The sequence below is a fragment of the Manis pentadactyla genome, chromosome 14 (genome assembly GCF_030020395.1).
Source record: "Manis pentadactyla isolate mManPen7 chromosome 14, mManPen7.hap1, whole genome shotgun sequence".
NCBI lineage: Eukaryota > Metazoa > Chordata > Mammalia > Pholidota > Manidae > Manis > Manis pentadactyla.
This window is the reverse complement of record NC_080032.1, coordinates 68,781,686-68,806,196: the sequence shown is the minus strand read 5'-3', so window position 1 is coordinate 68,806,196 and position 24,511 is coordinate 68,781,686. Positions and strand designations below refer to the sequence as shown.

The 24,511-nt window shown below is 35.9% G+C and overlaps 1 protein-coding gene and 1 pseudogene across 2 annotated transcripts; one reads left to right on the top strand and one right to left on the bottom strand.

The window, feature by feature from the left end:
• Positions 1 to 3,310: 3,310 nt before the first annotated feature.
• On the top strand, positions 3,311 to 16,730 carry KLRK1 (killer cell lectin like receptor K1). 2 transcript variants are annotated; one of them, XM_057491540.1, is made up of 7 exons: positions 3,311 to 3,810; positions 6,250 to 6,348; positions 10,695 to 10,787; positions 10,984 to 11,019; positions 11,427 to 11,578; positions 11,878 to 11,981; positions 16,613 to 16,730. In XM_057491540.1, exons 2-7 carry the CDS (start codon positions 6,252 to 6,254, stop codon positions 16,728 to 16,730), a joined length of 600 nt encoding a protein of 199 aa, XP_057347523.1. In that variant the 5' UTR covers positions 3,311 to 3,810; positions 6,250 to 6,251. The 2 variants fall into 2 exon arrangements, with proteins under 2 accessions (XP_057347523.1, XP_036766010.1); XM_036910115.2 differs by lacking the exon at positions 16,613 to 16,730 and adding an exon at positions 13,372 to 13,504 and having other exon boundaries at positions 3,312 to 3,810.
• On the bottom strand, positions 12,354 to 14,348 carry LOC118923257 (hepatoma-derived growth factor-related protein 3-like; annotated as a pseudogene).
• Positions 16,731 to 24,511: the final 7,781 nt, after the last annotated feature.

Here is a 24,511-nt window from a genome sequence, read left to right as displayed (position 1 = left end):
TGTGTGGAAGGGGTGGTGGTTGTTCTCAGACGACTTGAATCCAAGCTGTCGGCAAAGTACTGCAACTTCTTTTCTCCAATAGTTTTAAGTGGTCACTTAAATACGTCCATATGAATACATGTATTTTTGTAGTCAAATTTTCACTTCTGCGTAAATTCATTTCTGTTGGTTTTATTCCATTTATTAGAAACATGTTTTCTGAAAATTATCACATCCTTTTGCAACTTCACGCATCACCAGGACATCAGTAGTGGTTACAAATCAGCAATAAATGTTCCATCATGACAGATGCAGAGTGACGGGTATGCTCAGCGTGGAGAAAGACACTGGGATTTCTTGAACATATTATTTCTTTATAGAAGCTAGTATTTTTTTTAACTCCTACCCCCTTTACTTTTTTAATGCGTTATCCTGGACTGATCTTAGAATTCGCCTCTTTAAGAACCTTTTCCTCACTCCGTTGGTTTATTTAGGAGTCCCTATATATGACGCCATAACCTCTTCCCATATGTAGCTTATCATGGTATTTATTTCAAGAAACTGTGTTGCAGGTATGTTTTTATGACTTCCCCGCAGGGCTGTGAGTTCATATTTGAAAAAAATTGAGATGAGCAGAATATTCAGATGCTTTGTTTCTCCCCTATTTCTTTCTCTTTTTCTCAATCTTAAATTTAAGACACACAAAATCTCAACTAAATGTACAGCTACTAACACAAACATGACACTTCAGGCAAGTGTGATTTAGAAATCCTCATAAAAAGCCCACATTTAAGCATCCATTCATTTCCTTTTATAAACCAAATTATTTATGAAAATGTGGTTGTAAGAAAATAATCAGCTCACATTTCTTGAACGTAAGTCTAGTTTTACTATGTATAAGAGTCAGTGGAAAATGGTGACTAGCTGAAAGGATATTGGTATAACAATGTCAGAAGGTAGCAGTATTCTTTTTTAATCTTCAATTTGTTAATAGTCACTTTTCTTGTTTATTCTTGAACTTGTTCATTTTCTAACACCTATACTAAAATGTAAACTCCATGAGGGCATGAAGTTTTGTCTGGACTTTTTACTTCAACATTCTAAAGGCCTGGAAAGCACTGAGCAAATAGTTGGCACTAAAAAAAATGTGTGTTGAGTAAACTTCTTGATTGACCACTTGAAACGTAGGACCTTCTATAATTTGCTGTTTTTCTTTCCTTAGTTTAACTAAGAATTTTGAGTTTAGCTTCTGCACAGCAAAGGAAACCCTCAACAAAACAAAAAGGCAATCTACCTTACGGGAGAATATATTTGTAAAAGATAATATGTCTGATATAGGGTTAATATCCAAAATATATAAAGAACTCACATAACTCAACATCAAAAGACAAAAAATCCAATTAAAAAATGGGCAGAGTACCTGAATAGACATTTTACCAAAGACATACAGATGGCCAACAGACACATGAAAAAATGCTCAACATCATTTATCATTAGGGAAATGTAAGTCAAAAACACAATGAGATATCACCTCACAGTTAAAATGGCTACTAATTCAAAAGACAAGAAATAACAATCATTGGTGAGGATGTGGAGAAAAAGGAACCCCCTCCTGTACTGACGGTGGGAATGTAAATTGGTCCAGCCACTTGTGGAAAACAATATGGAGGTTCTTCAAAAACTAAAGATGAAAAGTACCATATGACCCAGCAAAGAACACAATATTGCTAATTCAAAAAGATATATGCACACCTATGATCACTGTAGCATAATTTACAGTAGTTAAGATGTGGAAGCAACCCATGTGCCCATTGATAGAATGAATGAAGAAGTGGTACATATACACAATGAAATATTATTCAGCCATAAAAAAGAAGGAAATCTTGCCTCTTGTGACAACATGGATGGACCTAGAAGGTATCATACTAAGTGAAATAAACCAAGCAGAGAAAGACAAATGGCTTATGATTTCATTTATGTATGGAATCTAAAAACAAAACAAACAAAAATAGACCAATAAATACTGACAATAGATGGCTGATTACCATAGGGAGGTGGGTGGGGGAATGGGTAAAATTGGTGAAGGGGATAAAAAGGCACAAACTGCAGATTGTAAAACAAGTTAATCATAGGAATGGCAGTATGACATGGGAAATATAACTAGTAATATTGTAACATCTTGGTATGGTGACAGGGGGCACCTACGTTACTATAGACCATCTAGTAATGTATATAATCATCAAGTCATTGTGTTGTACATCTGAAACCAATGTAATACTGTATATCAATTTTGTTCCAACAAGAAAATATAAGTAATTAACTAAGTTATCAATTTGATAACTATTCCTTAAAATTTGGCCTTATTATCTTATTCTATATTTTACCTCAATCTGAATAAATGGATATAAATAACATGTATACTGAACTGGTGTTGCTGCTTGGTGTCAACTCTCATAATACTTATTTTATGCACACAGAGGGGTATATTTAAGTTCCTAATTCTTCTGCATATGAAGTATATGGAGTAGAAATCCAACTATATGTATTTATATTGATGTAAGAAATTTCCCAGCACTGATTATTTATAAGTATTTCCTTTCCTACTATATCTTCAATGCCACTTCATATATTTTTTTTCATCTCTGCATGTGACTTTCTCTTACCTGTATCTTTTCTTTCTTTCAATTTGTCTGATTTGTCTAGGGTCTCTCATCACTTTGTTTTAATTAACACAGCTTTAGCAAAGGTCTTAATATCTAGTAGGGCAAAGTCCCCACTTTTTCTTCTTATTTCATAGTGATAGGACTATTTGGCTCTTGCAATTTAATTAATATTTGGGTTTGTACTTTGCAAGTTTCGCAGCAAAACCTGGGATATTAATTGGAATTGAGTCTCTAAAATGTTTTAGAATTGACACCTTTATGGATCCAGTAGTCTTGTCCAAATTTAGTTCTTTTAAAAAAATTCCTACAAAATTATACAATAAGTCATATAGATCTGGTCTATTTCTGTTAGATTTATTTGTAAGTGCCTTACAATCTTTCTATTATGGTTGCTAATGGTATATTAAAAATGCTTTTTTATTTATTATTGATCTTTAAGATAACAGATTTTGCAAATCAATGCTACATTCAGTTATATTAATATTATTTGTTAACTGGTTATTCAATTATTTTTTATTTTCTATGCAGATAAACAAATCATCATGAAAAACATTTTTTTAAGGCTGTATCACTTTAATTTCCTGTGGTAGTCTAAAATACCTGAAGAATCTCCACAATGATATTGGAAAGAAGTGATTTTTAGTGATGGTTTTCCAGTTATGATTTTCTAAAAGACTACTATTATCTTGAAATTAAGGATGATATTTATATAGATCCTAATATGTATGCTAAAGTTTGTTTTTATTATGAAAAGGTGTTGAATTATGTATGAGAGGAATATAGTGATGTTCACAAGGAAAAAGGAGAAAAGGACCCTATTTAGGAGCAGAGATAAATCTGAGACAACCACGTATATCATAAATGAAATAATACTGATCACAAATCAATAATTATTTAAGCTAGGCATATGATGCTTAATCATGGAATTTTAATTTATTTCATCAAAACGAATTTTTCTGTGCAGTGAAAAGGCGGAAGTACTGTGGTTTGTGTTACGCTTCTTCAACAGGAAGATGAGATTAGAGCATTTATCATATCTTTCTCAGGGATCAAAATTGACTGGGCATCTCTAGTTTCAATCTTAAATTGGGAACTCAAGACATGTCTAAATTTTCTGGTTTTGTAGGGGGCTTTATCCACAAGATCAGGACCTTCCTTCTCTGATCAGGTGTGTATCTATGTGTGTGTGTGTTTTTGACAACTGTTATTCAAGAAATGAGAAACTCTTGAATCAAGTTTCAATCTTGAGAAAGTTCCTAAAAATATTCACACTATAAGGTAATTCTAATTGCTTCTTTAGTGTCTGGGTAGAATGGCTGAGGGCCAGGGATGCTTATTACTTTTGGGCTATACTCTCATTTTGTTCAGTGACAGGTAAATAAGAAATACTCTGTGAAGGATAAGAAGTTATGTTGTAAGATAGAGTGTTATCTCTAAACAAAACTAGAAGAATGAATCTTTACATTGGAATTAGAGACTTGAATTTCAGTTTGAATTTTCTCACAAGTCTTCTGCTCTTGTGCAAGGGCACTTACCTTCTGAGATAAACTTTACTTGCAAAATAAAATAAATTATATCCATTGCTTCTATCACGATCAAATATGAGAATGCTTTTATTATTTGTAATCTAAGCACTATGCATATTTGTTAAATAGCTATTTCTTATCTGAGCTCTGCTAGGCACTGTAATATATTACTATATAAAATGTAAGATGATATATGTTACTACATAAACAAATGTGAAATTATTTTTCCTAATGATGATGATATGGAGAGAAGTTGATTAAATGTACTAGGACAAAATTCAACAAAAAATTTCTATATCTTACCCAAATTTACCTTGCAAAGAGAGTAATTCTCACCAAATAAAATAAAACAACTGTAAATAGAAAACTGTGTTGTCATTCAATATGAGTGATGGAAAATATTTTTGACTAAGTATCTTAATGTAGGTGAATTAAAACACCCGTTATATTTTTTGATATAATTTTTTATAACCAGGAGAAATACAAAAATAATTTGCCTGGTTTTAAATGAATTCTTATTTACATTCTTTCCTTTTTTATATATGTATGGGGGAAATTTTTCTGTATTCTCACTTTTCTAATAAAAATATATCATCTCACCATAAGGAAAGAAAACAGAAAAGTAAATGCCTAATTTAATTTTTTTCAGGAATCTTTTGTAAAATGAAGACTTTTCATCTCTGGGGTAGATGCGCAGTGGTAGTTGTATGATGGGACTGGTTCGAGATCGGTGGGCTCATCACAGCACAGGTGTGCACTTTCCACGGGTGTGTGTAGTGTGGCCTGTGTACTGTGTGAAGACACCCAGACTTTGCTATAAACATATAAAGCATAGGAAAGCAATCTACCCTGATTCACTTCTGTTCATTTCATGTTATGTTGGTGTTATATTTTAAATCAAGTCTTCAAAAATTTGAAAACTTTTTGTCCCCTTCATTTCATTAAGCACATAAAACCTGTCACAATTTAGGCGGTCTGCAATAGCGACTGCATAAGGATTTGGAATTAGAAGAATTGAATTTTAATCAAACTTTCACCAGTCTCTAGTTTTGACATCTGGAACAATACACAGTCTTTATGCACTTAAGTATCCTCTTCGGTCAAGTAGAAAGAAAAAACATGCTGTTATTTATCTCAGTGGATTTCTATGGTATTCTAATCTAGTGACATATATTTGAAAGTGATTGTTAAATTACAAATATTATAAATAACTCAATGCTGGCAGCATTAAATAAAATATGTGATTTTGGCCACCTATAAGATTCAATTTATTTATCCATAAAAAAATACCCATCCTCCTCACATTTTCAATAATTAGATTACATATTGTATGTACAGAAAAAGCTTTAGTTTAATTTTAGGTATAAAAGCTAATTAGTATTAACATTTCATTTGTAAAAAGTTTTAAAATTTTCAGTAATAATTACTACTTCAAGAAAAGAGCAAAAATGATTTTTGCTTATTTCATTCAGAAGCTATCCTAAAAAAATTTTAGACCCTATTTTATTATTTTTATGTCCTTCACTATAAAGAAAATTAATATATTAGTGTTTACTAAATGTTTACTACATGATTGACGTTATTGATACTAAAGGCATATTATTAATTTTACGTTTTAAAATACCCATATCAGGTGTATTGATGTCTTTTGTCTTTCTCACTTTCTTTTGCAATTTGTGAAGTTATTAACTTGGTAAATGTGGTTTTATGAATTAAACACATATCTAACTTCCTAGGCCCACGACTTTTTGACTTTACAGTGTTTTTATTTTAACGCTAGATTTCACTATATTTTCTACATAAAATAAATTTTCTATAGAAAATATATTTTCTATATAAAATAAGAATTAACTTATTTTAATAGTATATCGGATCTTGCTAAAGCTATTTTGCCATAGAATACTTTTATTATTTATGTTACAAAGCATAAAACTTTTAATAAAGAAGTAATATAAGACAAAAGGAAACTGATGTTATACTTTAAAAAGGGTAGGAATAGAAATGGCAAGTTAATTGTAAAAATGTATGACCCAAGTGTCAAGAAGTCCATGATCAGATTGGCTTGAATTGTTTTCCTCCAGAGATGACGGAATCCAACAAATATAACTTTGAACTGGTAAATCAGGGTACTTCTACACGATGGCGCAAGAGAAGAACTACAAAAGAATGTGGAGAAAACTGTAAGTCCTGTATTCCATTGTCTTCTCTCAGTATACCGAGGTGAAGCTCAGAAACTGTGATTAAGTCAGTGATGAACATTCCGTTTATTTTAGCTCAATGAGGAAAACAGAAATGAGGTGATCTTGAATACAATATTGGAATATGTAACACAATTAGTAGAAACCTGAATTTAGGATCTTTTCATGCCCTAAATATGATGAGATTATCATAATAATGACAATTGGGAGAGCAGTTTCTAAGTGATCACTGAACAAATAACTGTAAGGAGGAGTAAATAGAAATGGAATGCAGAAGACAAAAGCCATCCTCCAGAGTTAAGTCCTTAGGCGGTGTGGGTACGGTGACTCAGTTGCTATTCACAGAATTGTTCCTGAATGGAGTAAAGAAGATGCGCCCTCCGTCTTTCAACGAGCCAGAATATCACTGAAAAGAGAGCTTGCAATAGCTCACATAAAAAGGAAAACAACAGACTACTCTCACCTGGGCTCTTGGTTCCACTATGAATTTTGTTTAAATGTTAAAAAAGAAGTGATTATCAAATAATACCATTTTATAAGAGTTAATTCTAAGAATGAAAATGTGCCATGGGTAATAATCACAGGGTAAAGTTTGTTTTGATCATAGACATAATGTTGAGAAGGGTTTGATAACAACCAATACGAATTCTTAGTTAAAAGGAACTTAATTTTTAAACCTCTAAAACATAAATACTGCCTTTTAGATATGTGTACATATGTATAAAATATATGTGTATATATATATTCAAAAGCTATCATGCTTATTATAAATGCCAGCAGCATTTTTATCATAGTTAGAAAAAGCAACAATTTTACGTCATTACTGTTGAATAATATTGTTTGTTTTGCTGGTGCTAGCCAACATGTATAACCAAAAAAAGGAAAAGAGTTAATGATAAAAAAGTAGAATAGGTAAATTAACATTATTTACAAAAAAAATGTGATTTAAATATTTTTCAAGCCCTCAAAAGCTTCACAAACAAATATTACAAAAAATAAGGAAATGTTACACATGGACTTGACTAAAAATAAGATGATAAAATCAGTTGTCTTACTAACTACAAAAACAAGAAAAATGTGATGAAAGAAAAATGTCATACTTACAAAACCAAAAATCACCAAAAAAGAAATAAACCTTTAATTAAAAACTCTAGAAATAATCTTCAATAACCTAAGCAATCCTGAGAAAGAACAAAACTGGAAACATTGCAATTCCTGATTTCAAACTTGGTTTAAATGTTATAGTAGTAAAAAAAGGATATTGGTGAAAATTGGACACACATATCAATGGAATGGAACCAAGAGCCCAGAAGAAAACCCATTCATAGATGTCCAACTGATATTTGGCAAGGGAGCCAAGAAGACTCAATGGAGGGATGGATAGTCTCTTCAATAAATGATGATGGGAAAATTGGATAACCAGGCAAAGAATGAAATTGGACCCCAATCTTACACCACTAACAAAAATTAACTTGAAAGGGATTAAAGACTTGATTGTAAGACCTGAAACTATACAACTTTTAGAAGAAAATATAGAGGTGAAGCTCATTGACATTAATCTTGGTAACAATGTTTTTGGAAATGACACCCAAACGACAAGCAACAAAAGCAAAAATAAGTGAGATTACATCAAACTAAAAAGCTTCTGCACAGCAAAATAAAAAGCTAACCTATGGAATGGGAGAAAATATTTGCAAACCATCTTTCTGATAAGGAGTTAATATCCAAAATATATTAGGTACTCATACAACTCAATAGCAAAAAAAAAAAATCTGATCTTCAAATGGGCAAAAGACTTGAATAGACATTTCTCTAAAGAAGAGATATTTGTAATTATTATACAAATAGCCAACAAATACATGAAAAGATGCTCAATATCACTAATGAATAGGGAAATTCAAGTCAAAAGCACAGTGAAGTATTACCTCATACCTATTAGAATGGCTGGCATAAAAGAAATGAGAGCGAACTGTTGGTGAGGATGCGGAACCCTTGTGTACTGTTGGTGGGAATATAAATTGAAACCAGTGTAGAGGTTCCTTAAAAAATTAAAAATAGAGCTGCCATATGATTCAGCAATCCAACTTCTGGGCAGTAAATGAAATCACTATTTCAAAGAGATATCTGCATTATTCACAATAGCCAAGAGATGAAACAATCTAAGTGCCCATCAATGGATGAACAAATAGATCAAGAAAATGTGGTATACATGTATATATATGTGTATGAATATTATTCAGCCATAAAGAAGGAAGTTCTGCCTTTGTGACAACATGCATGGACCTTGAGGGCATTATGCGAAGTGAAACAACTCAGGGAGAGAAAGACAAATATGTTCTTATATGTGGATTCTACAAAAAGGCAAACTCAAAGAAATCGAGTAGAATGGCAGTTTTCAGGGCCTGGAGAGTGGGGGAGTAGAGAGATGCAGGTTAAAGGGCACAAACTTCCATCTATAAGATGATTAAGTTCTGAGGATCTAATGCACAGCCATGGTGCCTATAATTAGCAATACTTTATTATGTACTTGAAAGTTGTTAAGAGCAAATCTTAGAAGTTATCACCACACAGGACTAAAAGTAATTATATGATGAGATGGAGGCCAGTAATCTTATTGTGGTAATAATTTCTCAATATATGTATGTATGACATAATCATGTTATATACTTAAACTTACACATGTTATGTCAATAATATGTCAATAAACCTGGAAAGAGAAGTCTTGACCAGTGGGGAGAAAAACACTCTAGAAATAAATGTATTAAAGTTGCATTGATGAACATAAACTAAGACATGCATAAAGGAAACAGACATCATTCAAGGATAAAAGACATTTAAAAGATGTAAATTATCTCTATTTAATATGATTCTATTGAAAGATCAATGTACGATATATTAAAGTGGCAGGTTCTTGAAAAGCTTATTTTGAAGTTCCTAAGGCACATAATAAAGTGTAATGATAGCCAAATTATTCTGAAAATAAAATGTAATATAATATTATGGCAACTATCAAATACTCAAGCATATTATAAAACTAAGGAAACTTTACATACAGTTTGAATGGAATGACAGATTAAAGAATATAGGAATAAACACAGATACAGGAATGTATCGTATCAGAACGGAGGTTTTCATATCAATGAGAACACATTGATTAATTCAGTGAATAATGTTAGAAAATTCAGTGCTCATTTGGAAAGGAAATTTTAAAAATTTGAATTCCTACCTCATTTATTACAAACATAAACCCATAAACACACACACACACACACACACACACACACACACACACACACACACACACACAAATACTAAATAGACCAAATAAAAAAGAAAACCATGTAACATGATGGAGCATGCGTGTAATTTATTTTATAAACTCAGAATAATGAAGGCATTTTCATTCATATCAAGAAAAAGCATAATTCATAAAGAAAAGTTTGATCAACTCTAGTGAAAAACAAACAAGCTACTTAATATAAAAAAGAGAAGTCCCAGGGAAAAAAAATAAAAACATTACTTAACCACAGTGAGAGATGCTCAGTCTTATTCATAACAGGAAAAATAAGCATTAAAAAATAATACTGCCTATCAGTTTATACATTTAAGAAATGTAAATAGTATTTAGCGTGGAGGAAAGTACAGAAAAACATGATTTTAAATATATTTTGGGGGCTATATAACAGCATAGACTCTTTGGATTGAAATTTTCAATCATTACAAAAATTCTAAATGAAATGCCCTTTGATTCAGCAATTACCCTTTCAGGAATTTTTCCTAGAAAGGTACTAAAAAATAGGCACAGGTGTGTGTGAAATGTTATTCATATCATTATGTCTTAATGGCAAAAACTAAGAAACAAATATGCATTGGGAAAAATTAAGTCAGTTAATAATTAGATTTTGTTTATATACTCTTGAGCCACAATGCAAGCAGCTACTTATAAAAATTTGACTTTATGAAATATGATATGCAATAATCACTAAGATAGTTTCTTAAATGAAAAACTTCACAGAATAGTCTGTATAGGTTCTTAAATATGTCTTTTAAAAAGATGGCTCACAGGAACTGTCCATATTTATTATTGGACCTGCATGGAAATTTAAAAAATATGTAGTCATAATTTCTTCTAGAGGTGGGCTGGGGAACTTTTAGAGTGGATAGGAGGGAATATTATATTATTATACTCTTGTGTTAATCATTTATAAAGTACTTATGTTGCCGGTTTTGAAAAAAACACATATTACTTCCTATGTCCTGTTCCTATTAAACATGAAGATATTGGAACCCTAAACCTTCTTCTCTCATCTTTCTTTTTCCTTTGACAGCATCTGCATTTTTCCTTGCCCGGTCCATTGCTATAGCTTTGGGGATCCGTTTCATGGTAATGGTAATGATATGCAGTGCCACGATCATAAATTGTAAGTGATAACAGAGAAGTAGAAAGCAGTATTCTCGATCGAATGACTGCAGTGCATTGCATTTATTAGTACAAAAAAGCACAGAAACATAAGCTAGCAATATTGAATGTGTCCTTTGCTGTTAATCTAGAGATTTGTCAGCTACTTTTGGCCTGTACAATATTAACTCTTTTAATAACTATTATTATTTTAATAGCATTTTTCAACCAAGGAGCTCCAATTTCTTTGAAAGGTAAGCGAAGGTTTTCTAATATTTTGCAGCACAAGTTGCATGCATCTATACATACTTGGGTGTAGGTATGTATCCAATGGTGTTAACAAGAGGCTGTACGAGAAAATGATTAGGTCTTGTCCCTAATTCACTGTAGCTTTTTTTATTTTGCATTTTTTAACAATGAAGGAGTACTTATAAAAATTAGAGGGTGCTTAGTTTGTCATCTCTCTCTCTTCATATATATATATATATGTGTGTGTATGTGTGTGTGTGTGTGTGTAGAGATAGGCCATTAAGTATGACCATAAAGGTTTAATTATGTGGATTTTAGAGTTGGAATAAAAAAGGTACTTAGCTTGTCCATAACAAAATCTGCTATAATTTTCAGAGCTGTGCAGGATTAATAACATATTCTCCCTTTCTAGAAAGTTACTGTGGCCCATGTCCTCAAAACTGGCTATGTTATAGAAAGAACTGCTACCAGTTTTTTAATGAAAGCAAAAGTTGGTACCAGAGTCAAGCTTCATGTATGTCTCAAAATTCCAGTCTCCTGAAGATATACAGTAGAGAGGACCAGGTGGAGTATTTGTTTTAAGTCCCCTTCCTATATGTAGTCCTAGCATATGAGGCAACTCACTGGAATGTGAACCTGAAGTATATGAAAGCACCAAGACTCAGATTCACTAACCCCAAATCTTTCTGCATTAAAAGAGAGCATATAAATTACACGTACTGTGCATGTGTTGTTTAAGTCAGAATTATGCTAGAGGACAGAGAATGCATTCCAAGCATAAGCATGGAAAAAAATGATTAAATAAGTATGATCTTATACTTATTAAAATTCTAAGCACTGATTTTATTTGTGGTTTTGAGCAGGATTTCTTTAAATTGGTGAAATCATATCATTGGATGGGACTAGTGAAAGTTCCAACAAATGGAACCTGGCAATGGGAAGATGGCTCCATTCTTTCACCTAGCCAGTAAGTCTCTGTACCAATAAGTCTCTATTTGTAGATTTAAGGCATTCTTATGATTATTCAACCATCACACTTTCCTTCATGCAATGCCAGGATGTTCCCACATCCTAATAGATTCAGAAAAAATCTCTTAAAGCCTAAATACAGGAGATTGTGGAGCTGAGCAGCCTATACCAATACTAATGAGTAACACGGTCATGTCCTAAGTACTGTGCAAGATACTAGGCAGATTTTACAGAGAAGGAGACTAAAGCAGAAGAGTTAAGTTCTTGAAGTTATGTATTTTCTTGGAAGCTATTACCAAATTTACTGAGATATAATGGATATCCAATGAACATTCAATAAATAGATATGCACATATTTAAAGCATACAAATTTTTGTTAACAATTTTAGCTTTAATATATGAATTACATTAATACCTCACATTACATATATGAAGCCAAATTACACTTAGTTGTTTACAACCTCAAATCTTATTCCCAGTACACATGCCAACAAATTTATTCTGTAAAAACAATACATTTTTTTGTTTTTGATTTTTTTTTTTACAGTAAACTTTTCAGCTACAAACCTCGAATACACAAAAAGATGTTCCCAGGACAAGCGTAACAGGATTGATCAAACCCAAACTGACTGAAAGTGTTCTCACAATATAAACTGGCATAAAAATAAATAAAATTCTCTATTATCACAAGAGCAACAATAATGTACACATAATAATAGTGTGTGGATGAATATTAACTATTCTAGTCCTAGTTCCAAACGAAAACAACTGTTCACTTTAAAAGTCAATGCCTTTTGTGGTTTTCCATAGGGCGGCTGCTGATTCCAGCTTTCAAATGTAAAGAACCCACCTTGTGTGATCAGCTCAAATTGTACTGGCACTGGGGGGAAAATAAACCACTGCCTTTATTTTGGAGTAACACAAAAAGACTCACTAACTTCACATGTAGAAACCGAGTTTATGTACACAACAACATGAGTTTTGGGAAGTATATGCTGCCAACTAGCTATTTCTAATACGGAAGGTATTTTACAGTATGATTAAACTACACATGGCCTCAAAACTGAAGGGCAATTTTAATTTTATCTTCAATACGCCAACATTACATATCTAGGAATTGGCTCCTGGGTTATGTCATGGAGAGGGTGTTCCTTAAGCATTATGAGGGGGTGTTTAAAAAATGCTAATTTATATTTAACTGAGTGTTTGGTGATGGTGGAGTGAAGGCAGGAGAATGATGAACTGCCTTGATAAAAGGATCCTAGACAGGGAGAAGTCTGTGCAAAAATCTTGGTACTTCTTAGTGGTTAAATGCAACCAAGTAAGATGAAATTAAATCAATAACCTTAAAAAAGGCTAAAATGTCTTTTTTCCCCAAAACACAACAGAGAGGAATGTGAATAATGTACATACAAACCGGGGTTCTGTCAATGACAACAAGGACCGTGTTGTTTCTTATCGAATCCAAGAACATCAAACAAGCAAACGTGCAGCCCTCTCGGGGTTCCCCTTGCCGCGCAGCGCTCATCACGGTGGTCGGGCCCCTTCACGCTCCGCCGCGGGTCGGGAGCTGCGGTCCGCGCGCCCCCGGAGCTGCTCGTTCCCCTCTTCCGTGCTGTCCTTGTCGTCTTCGTCTCCGGGCGATTCCCGGGAGTGGCCAGAAGGCTTCTTTGAGGAGCGTGACTCTCTGTCCGTTCGGAACCAGCTTCCCCGGTCCTTCCCTCGCCGTTTCCGTCTCCTGCTCTGTCACCTCCGTCCTCACCGCCTGCATCGGCCCGTCTCCACCTCCTCCCTCCGTTTCTGAAGAGCTCTGCTGCCGAGCTGCTGGGATCCAGGAAACTTTACTCCCGGGATATTCTCTATTTCCCGCAGTCCTGCGTTAAATCCTTGCCGTTTGTTTGACTTTCCAAACTTGCCTTTGTGTTCCTTATATGGAAAAAGGTCTTTGGAACCTAGAACTGCAGGTGCACGGGTGCCAAGAAGAGGGGGTCCTTGTTTGCTGGGGGCCTCACAGCCCCTCCGGGAGTTCCTCAGTCCGGGCGGCCGGCGCGGGCAGCGCTGCATCTCGGCGAGGCCCAGGCTGCCCGCCTCGTACTCCGCGGCCGCGGCGCGGGGCGGGCGGGGGCGCGGCGGGTCTCCGCCTGGCGGCGGGGGAGGGGCTCCCAGGTCCGCACAGGCGCGCCGCCCGCCTCACGCCGCCACCGCCGGCCTCCTCCCGGGCCTCGCGCCTCCTCCGGATTCCTCCTAAAGCATACAATTGGTTACATTTTGACAAATATATACAGCCATGAAAGCATTCATAACATCAAAACATTTATCTTATTTGTCATCTGTAAAACTTACCCTTTGTACCTTTGTAATCCATCCTTCACACCGCTTCCTACCTACTCTTTCTGCTCCCGGGCAACTAACCTGCTTTCTGTCACTATAGGCTAGTTTGCAATTTCCAGAATTTAATATAAATGGAGCCCTCCAATAGGTACTGTTTTCATGTATGGATTTTTTCACTCAGCACAATTATTTTGAGATTCCGTGACCTCATAACATGAATGGAGTTAATTTCTTTTTTACATTTTGAGAGTTATTCCACTTCTGGGTATAGCTCAATTTGTTTATTCTTTCACTTGTTATTGGATCTTCATTTGGGTAGTTTCCACTTGTCGACTATTAAAAATAAAACTACTTGCTATGAATATTTGTGTAGCAGGCTTTGTACAAACATAGGCTTTCCTTTTCCTTACATAATACCTAGGAGTGGAAAGACTGAATTGTATGACAGGTATATGTTTAACTTTTTGAATACCTGCCAAAGTATTATAGCTGGGCCCTGTTGCATTCCGCCTAGCAATGTGTGAGCCTTCTAATTGCTCCACACCCTGGAGGTCAACACTTGTTACAGCGCATCTCTTACATTTTAGCCATTCTGATAGATATGTAGTAGGATCTCATTGTGGTTTTGATTTGCATTTCCCCAAAGACTAATGACTTTTTTGTGTACTTACTCACCATTTATTTTTCAACTTTCTATTTTCATTGATTTCTGCTCTGATCTTTATTTACTTTCTTCTTGCCTAGGGTTAACTTTTCTTTTTCCAGTTTCTTATGGTGAAAGCTGATATACTGATTTGAAATCTTTTTTTTTTCTAATGGAAGCATTCATGCTATGAATATATGAGCTGATTTGGCAACATACCCACATATTTTGAGATATTGTGATTTCATTTTTATTTAGTTGAAAATAGTTCTAAATTCCCTTTTGCATTATTCTTTGATTCATGGGTTATTTAGATGTGCATTACTTAGTTTCCAACTTTGGGGAATGTTCCAGAGTTCTTTCTGTTATTGATTTCCAATTAAACTGCATCTTGATCCAAGAACATATTTTGTATTAACTTGAATACACTTAAATTTATTGAGATTAGTTTTATGGACCAGATCATGGTCTATCTTTGGAAATGTCCTATGGGCCCTTAAACGGTTTATTCTCTGGAAATACTTACAAGATTTTGTATCACTTTATCTCAATATTTTCCCTGCAAGTGCAAAATTCATTATGGAAGCAAAACAAGTAACATACTATATTTCTGTTTATGCATGCAATACACATTTGTGAAGTGTTACTCCAGTTGCAGGAACAATGCAGAGATGATTACAGAGATGAGTAGGACACAGCTCCCTCAAGAGCTTCACACTTCAGTTAGAGACACAGTTATAAACAAACGGATATAGAATCCAGTGTAATCAGAACTCTGGCAGAAATGTGATGTGAGTGGTATGGGAAACAGACACAGTAGTTGAAGGAACCCATGAAAAAAAGGAAGACTTTTAGAAATGAATCTCTAATGTGCATAGATTGAGACTAAGAGCAGTTACTAAAAATCCCTTAATTTTTTTTCTCCTACTGTGGCTAGGGTTTCTGCATGGACAGTTCATTCTCTTGTCATTTTAAATACGTATACTATCAGACTATGGTCTTTTTTGATGTAGCCTTATCATTCTTTCCTCAGCCTTCTATTTCCTACCTGTTCTGGGAGAAAACAAATCACCACACATTACATTTAATCACACAACTACAAGATCCCAGGGCAAAATAGATATACATATGTAACTGTCTCTACATAGGTTGCCTAAACACACACACACACACACACACACACACACACACACGCTTATGTGTGTGTACATATATATGAAAGGATTTCACAATTTGTTTTTATTTCCTTACCAAGTTAAAGTGCATATATCTGAAGAGGATTGTTTATTTCTACAAAATACATGACATCTGCAGACTTCTTAATTGAGTTCTGACTTCATTTTTTGTATCTAAGTATTGCTTTAAAATTTTTTTTAAACTTTCATTTCACTCAGGTACATATATGTAAAGATTTGGGCTTTGTAAATTGATGGAACTTCTAATATATAAGAAAACAGTGGCACATAATTTGTAATAGAAAGTAACCTGTACTTTTATCTAAGTATTTTGCATATCTATGAATTACGAAAGGCCTGTCATGGTCCTAAAATCTCCTGAAATGATATTATTTCAGTGCCTATGTTTAAATAATATTATTTCATTTTTCTATTTCTGCATTAGTAAAGTCATGAATGTACTTTTTCTCTTTAATCTAGATTAACAATAATTGAAATGGAGAATGGAACCTGTGCAGTGTATGGCTCAAGTTTTAAAGGTTATACAGAAAACTGTTTAGCTCCAAACACATATATCTGCATGCAGAGGATTGTGTAAAGCTTATGATCTATGAAGTATAAAAGATTCAAAGACACAAAAGCCATTCTCTGAAGTTTCCCCATGAAGAAAACTTCCAGAAGAAAATATCACCAACAGTTAAACAACTATTTTTCTATCTACAATGTGCCACAAAAAATACACATGCAAGGAAAAAACTCAAAACAGAAATACCATTTGACCCAGGAATTGCACTCCTAGGAATTTACCCTAAGAATGCAGCAGTCCAGTTTGAAAAAGACATATGCACCCCTATGTTTATCGCCGCACTGTTTACAACAGCCAAGAAATGGAAGCAACCTAAGTGTCCATCAGTAGACGAATGGATAAAGATGATGTGGTACATGTACACAATGGAATATTATTCAGCCATAAGAAAAAAACAAATCCTACAATTTGCAACAACATGGATGGAGCTAGAGGGTATTATGCTCAGTGAAATAAGCCAGGTGGAGAAAGACAAGTATCAAATGATTTCACTCATCTGTGGAGTATAAGAACAAAGAAAAAACTGAAAGAACAAAACAGCAGCAGACTCACAGAACCCAAGAATGGACTAACAGTTACCAAAGGGAAAGGGACTGGGGAGGATGGGTGGGAAGGGAGGGATAAGGGCGGCGAAAAAGAAAGGGAGCATTACAATTAGCATGAATAATGTGTGTGAGGCGGGGGCACGGGGAGGGCCGTGCAACACAAAGAAGACAAGTAGTGACTCTCTAGCAGCTTACTGCACTGATGGACAGTGACTGTAATGGGGTATGTGCGGGGGGGCCTTGGTGATGGGGGGAGTCTAGTAACCATAATGTTCCTCATGTAATTGCAGATTAATGATACCAAAAAAAAAGTATTGAGAGCCTTTAAAAAAAAAAAACACTTGCAAGGAATAAAAGGCAACAATTAGAGACTTTATCTTCTATAACAATGTTTGGTTTAATTTTTCCATATTTTGAGTAGTGAACAGATTTATTTTTAAATTTAAAGAACTGCTGATGCTACCCAGGGTTGAACTAAATTTTAAACCATAATTTTTTTACATATACACAAATTAAATTTACAAGCCTTTTCAAACTTTCAAACTTGAAACTTTTGAAAATTAAGGGAGTTTAAGGCTGACTGAAGGGTCTATGAGGGTTCACTAAACTTGCTATATTTGCAACTCTTCAAAATAAAAGTTGAAAAATCAGCAAATACACCCTTGAAATTTCAAAATGACACTATCAGTTTAACATAGCACCTGACAGGTTTGGCAGGAATTGAATTACTCCTTGCAATAAGAATATGGCACTGACTGCTAGAAAACAAAAAATACAGGCATACCTGATTTTATTGTGCATCACCTTATTGTACTTCACAGATTACTGCTTTTTTACGATTTGAATGTTTGTGGCAATTGTGCTTTGAATGAGTCTATTGATGCCATCTTTCCAACAGCATTTGCTCACTTCATGTTTCTGTGTTATATTTTGGTCATTCTTGCAATTATTTCAAACTTTTTCATTATGATTCTATTCGCTGTGGTGGTCTGGGATCAGTGATTACAATTTGCTGAAAGCTCAGATGGTGATTAGCATGTTTCAGTAATAAAATAATTTTTTGAATAAAGTTACCTTGTATTTTTAGACATAGTGCTATCCCACACTTAACAGACTACACTATGGGGGGTAAACATAACTTTCATATGCACTAGAAAACCAAAAAATTCGCCAGACTCACTTTACTGCAGTGGTCTGGAGCCAAACCTGCAATATCTCCAAGGTCCTCCTGCAAAGAATCAAGTCTGGGGAGGACTTACAAGGCTTCTAAGGGGAAAAAGAGCACCTGAGTTGAAACCTGTAGAGTGGCTCAAAGTTTTCAGGTCAAATTAGTAGGAAAGCAGAACTTTTAGCAAATGGAACAACACTTGCAAATGTGCAGAAGTTGCAAGGGTCTGTGACAATAAAGAAAGTCAGTTTGATCAGAGCAGAATGATAGAGAAGACAAGCAGCAAAATAAGCCGAAAGACAAGCAGAAGCTAAATCATGCAAGGCTTTGCAAAACCTATTAATAATTCTGGATTTTATTCTAAGCGCAGTTACCATTTGTGTGTGTTATGAAGGGCATGAAGAACTGGGCTGAACAGAATTTTAGGGGGAAATTAGTCCAAAATGCCATAAGGAAATTTTTTTCTATTTCACATACTCAATCAAGGGCTGAAGAATCTATTGGCCCAAATTAGTTCTTAAATGATTGTGTGAAGCTATAGGAGGCAACACCAGAATTAACAAAATCTAACATTTAGTCACATAACTTTAAATAAGAGTGTATTATTAATTATTTAAGGCATAGAAGCATGCAAAAGAGCCCATATATTTGCTTTGAAAGAATAAAGCAACATTAATTGGCCTATGCTTCTGTTTCTGGAATTAAGGAAGGGACAATACTCTGATATTAGTTTCCACTGAAAGTCACAAAAACAGTTCTATAAATATTCCTGTATAATATATTACATTTAGGGAAAACATTGCTAAACCAACCGGATGGTAAAACTCTGTAGAATCTTAGAATTCAGTGGAAATGGGAATCTCAAGTGAAAAAACAACCACAGAGAGGGGCAGAAGATGGCGGCGTGAGTAGAGCAGCGGAAATCTCCTCCCAAAACAACATATATCTATGAAAATATAACAAAGACACCCTTCCTAGAATAAAGACCAGAGGACACAGGACAATATCCAGACCACATCCGCACCTGAGAGAACCCAGCGCCTCGCGAAGGGGGTAAGATACAAGCCCCGGCCCCGCGGGTGCCGAGCGCCCCTCCCCCCAGCTCCCGGCGGGAGAAGAGCAGGCAGAGCGGGAGGGAGACGGAGCCCAGGACTGCCGAGCACCCAGCCCCAGCCATCCGGGCCAGAGTGCAGGGCGCTTGATACTAGGAAAACAGGGCAGCAAGAACAGTGAGCGGGCACTGGAGGCTGGGTGCCGGAGGACATAAGAAAAGCGCGCGACCATTTTTTTTTTTTTGCTTTTTTGCTGCTTTGTTTTGGCGAGCGCTTTTTGGAAGTCTTAAAGGGATAGGGACCCCAATAGTAGGGAAACAGGGCAGCAAGACCGGTGAGCAGAGGCCTGAGGCTGGCACTGGAGAATAAAGAAAAACAAGCGACCACCTTTTTTTTATTAATTAAAAAAAATTTTTTTCTTTTTTTTTTTTTTTTTTGGTGGTTGTTGTTTTCTTTTGGCGGGTGCTTTTTGGAAGTCTTAAAGGGGCAGGGTGGGACACTTAATCCAGAGGTAGGGAATCCGGGATCTCTGGGCACCCTAACCCCTGGGCTGCAGGGAGCAGGGAGGCCCCTTACCGAGATAAATAGCCTCCCAGCCGCTCCTGCTCCAACGCGACTCCACCATTTTGGAGTAGCTGCCTGAGCCAGGCCACGCCCACAGCAACAGCGGAGATTAACTCCATAGAAGCCGGGCAGGAAGCAGAAACCCTGTCTGCGCGCAGCTGCCCAGCACAAGCCACTAGAGGTCGCTGTTCTCCCAGGAGAGGAGGGCCACAAACCAACAAGAAAGGAAGTCCTTCCAGCCGTCACTCGTCCCAGTTCTGCAGACTATTCCTATCACCATGAAAACGCAAAGCTACAGGCAGACAAAGATCACAGAGACAACACCAGAGAAGGAGACAGACCTAACCAGTCTCCCTGAAAAAGAATTCAAAATAAGAATCATAAACATTCTGACAGAGGTGCAGAGAAATATGCAAGAGAAATGGGATGAAGTCCTGAGGGAGATCACAGATGCCAGAAAGGAGATCACAGAAATGAAACAAACTCTGGAAGGGTTTATAAGCAGAATGGATAGAATGCAAGAGGCCATTGATGGAATTGAAATCAGAGAACAGGAACGCATAGAAGCTGACATAGAGAGAGACAAAAGGATCTCCAGGAATGAAACAATACTAAGAGAACTGTGTGACCAATCCAAAAGGAACAATATCCATATTATAGGGGTCCCAGAAGAAGAAGAGAGAGGAAAAGAGATGGAAAGTATCTTAGAAGAAATAATTGCTGAAAACTTCCCCAAACTGGGGGAGGAAATAATCGAATAGACCACGGAAATACACAGAACCCCCAACAGAAAGGATCCAAGGAAGACAACACCAAGACACATAATAATTAAAATGTCAAAGATCAAGGACAAGGAAAGAGTGTTAAAGGCAGCTAGAGAGAAAAAGGTCACCTATAAAGGGAAACCCATCAGGCTAACATCAGATTTCTCAACAGAAACCCTAAAGGCCAGAAGAGAATGGCATGATATATTTAATACAATGAAACAGAAGGGCCTTGAACCAAGGATACTGTATCCAGCACGACTATCATTCAAATATGACGGTGGGATTAAACAATTCCCAGACAAACAAAAGCTGAGGGAATTTGCTTTCCACAAACCACCTCTACAGAACATCTTACAGGGACTGCTGTAGATGGGAGCACTCCTAGAAAGAGCACAAAACAAAACACCCAACATAGGAAGAATGGAGGAGGAGGAACAAGAAGGGAGAGAAGAAAAGAATCTCCAGACAGTGTATATAACAGCTCAATAAGCGAGCTAAGTTAGGCAGTAAGATACTAAAGAGGCTAACCTTGAACCTTTGGTAACCACGAATTTAAAGCCTGCAATGGCAATAGGTACATATCTATCAATAGTCACCCTAAATGTTAATGGGCTTAATGCACCAATCAAAAGACACAGAGTAATAGAATGGATAAAAAAGCAAGACCCATCTATATGCTGCTTACAAGAAACTCACCTCAAACCCAAAGACATGTACAGACTAAAAGTCAAGGGATGGAAAAATATATTTCAAGCAAACAACAGTGAGAAGAAAGCAGGGTTTGCAGTACTAATATCAGACAAAATAGACTTCAAAACAAAGAAAGTAACAGGAGATAAAGAAGGACACTACATAATGATAAAGGGCTCAGTCAAACAAGAGGATATAACCATTCTAAATATATATGCACCCAACACAGGAGCACCAGCATATGTGAAACAAATACTAACAGAACTAAAGGGGTATATAGACTGCAATGCATTCATTCTAGGAGACTTCAACACACCACTCACCACAAAGGATAGATCCACTGGGCAGAAAATAAGTAAGGACACGGAAGCACTGAACAACACAGTAGAGCAGATGGACCTAATAGACATCTATAGAACTCTACATCCAAAAGCAACAGGATATACATTCCTCTCAAGTGCACATGGAACATTCTCCAGAATAGACCACATACTAGGCCACAAAAAGAGCCTCAGAAAATTCCAAAAGATTGAAATCCTACCAACCAACTTTTCAGACCACAAAGGCATAAAACTAGAAATAAACTGTACAAAGAAAGCAAAGAGGCTCACAAACACATGGAGGATTAACAACACGCTCCTAAATAATCAATGGATCAATGACCAAATCAAAATGGAGATTCAGCAATATATGGAAACAAATGACAACAACAACACTAAGCCTCAACTTCTGTGGGACACAGCAAAAGCAGTCTTAAGAGGAAAGTATATAGCAATCCAAGCATATTTAAAAAAGGAAGAGCAATCCCAAATGAATGGTCTAATGTCACAATTATCGAATTGGAAAACGAAGAACAGATGAGGCCTAAGGTCAGCAGAAGGAGGGACATAATAAAGATCAGAGAAGAAATAAATAAAATTGAGAAGAATAAAACAATAGCAAAAATCAATGAAACCAAGAGCTGGTTCTTCGAGAAAATAAACAAAATAGATAAGCCTCTAGCCAGACTTATTAAGAAGAAAAGAGAGTCAACACAAATCAACAGTATCAGAAATGAGAAAGGAAAAATCACGACAGACCCCACAGAAATACAAAGAATTATTAGAGAATACTATGAAAACCTATATGCTAACAAGCTGGGAAACCTAGGAGAAATGGACAACTTCCTAGAAAAATACAACCTTCCAAGACTGACCCAGGAAGAAACAGAAAATCTAAACAGACCAATTACCAGCAACGAAATTGAAGGGGTAATCAAAAAACTACCAAAGAACAAAACCCCCAGGCCAGATGGATTTACCTTGGAAATTTATCAGACATACAGGGAAGACATGATACCCATTCTCCTTAAAGTTTTCCAAAAAATAGAGGAGGAGGGGATACTCCCAAACTCATTCTATGAAGCTAACATCACCCTAATACCAAAACCAGGCAAAGACCCCACCAAAAAGAAAACTACAGACCAATATCCCTGATGAACGTAGATGCAAAAATACTCAACAAAATATTAGCAAACCGAATTCAAAAATACATCAAAAGGATCATACACCATGACCAAGTGGGATTCATCCCAGGGATGCAAGGATGGTACAACATTCGAAAGTCCATCAACATCATCCACCACATCAACAAAAAGAAAGACAAAAACCACATGATCATCTCCATAGATGCTGAAAAAGCATTTGACAAAGTTCAACATCCATTCATGATAAAAACTCTCAGCAAAATGGGAAAAGAGGGCAAGTACCTCAACATAATAAAGGCCATCTATGATAAACTCACAGCCAACATTATATTGAACAGCGAGAAGCTGAAAGCATTTCCTCTGAGATCGGGAACTAGACAGGGATGCCCACTCTCTCCACTGTTATTTAACATAGTACTGGAGGTCCTAGCGACGGCAATCAGACAAAACAAAGAAATACAAGGAATCCAGATTGGTAAAGAAGAAGTTAAACTGTCACTATTTGCAGATGACATGATACTGTACATAAAAAACCCTAAAGACTCCACACCAAAACTACTAGAACTGATATCGGAATACAGCAAAGTTGCAGGATACAAAATCAACACACAGAAATCTGTGGCTTTCCTATATACTAACAATGAACCAACAGAAAGAGAAATCAGGAAAACAACTCCATTCACAACTGCATCAAAAAAAATAAAATACCTAGGAATAAACCTAACCAAAGAAGTGAAAGACTTATACTCTGAAAACTACAAGTCACTCTTAAGAGAAATTAAAGGGGACACTAACAGATGGAAACTCATCCCATGCTCATGGCTAGGAAGAATTAATATCGTCAAAATGGCCATCCTGCCCAAAGCAATATACAGATTTGATGCAATCCCTATGAAACTACCAGCAACATTCTTCAATGAACTGGAACAAATAATTCAAAAATTCATATGGAAACACCAAAGACCCCAAATAGCCAAAGCAATCCTGAGAAATAAGAGTAAAGTAGGGGGGATCTCACTCCCCAACTTCAAGCTCTACTATAAAGCCATAGTAATCAAGACAATTTGGTACTGGCACAAGAGCAGAGCCACAGACCAATGGAACAGACTAGAGAATCCAGACATTAACCCAGACATATATGGTCAATTAATATTTGATAAAGGAGCCATGGACATACAATGGCGAAATGACAGTCTCTTCAACAGGTGGTGCTGGCAAAACTGGACAGCTACATGTAGGAGAATGAAACTGGACCATCGTCTAACCCCATATACAAAAGTAAACTCAAAATGGATCAAAGACCTGAATGTAAGTCATGAAACCATTAAACTCTTGGAAGAAAATGTAGGCAAAAACCTCTTAGACATAAACATGAGTGACCTCTTCTTGAATGTATCTCCCCGGGCAAGGAAAACAACAGCAAAAATGAGTAAGTGGGACTATATTAAGCTGAAAAGCTTCTGTACAGCAAAAGACACCATCAATAGAACAAAAAGGATCCCTACAGTATGGGAGAATATATTTGAAAATGACACATCCGAT

Coding starts and splice junctions, on each gene's coding strand:
- KLRK1 (XM_057491540.1), top strand. CDS start 6,252: ATGACGGAATCCAACAAATATAACTTTGAACTGGTAAATCAGGGTACT. Junction 10,788..10,983: donor CAGTGCCACGATCATAAATT/GTAAGTGATAAC, acceptor TTATTTTAATAG/CATTTTTCAACCAAGGAGCT. Junction 11,982..16,612: donor TCCATTCTTTCACCTAGCCA/GTAAGTCTCTGT, acceptor TCTTTAATCTAG/ATTAACAATAATTGAAATGG.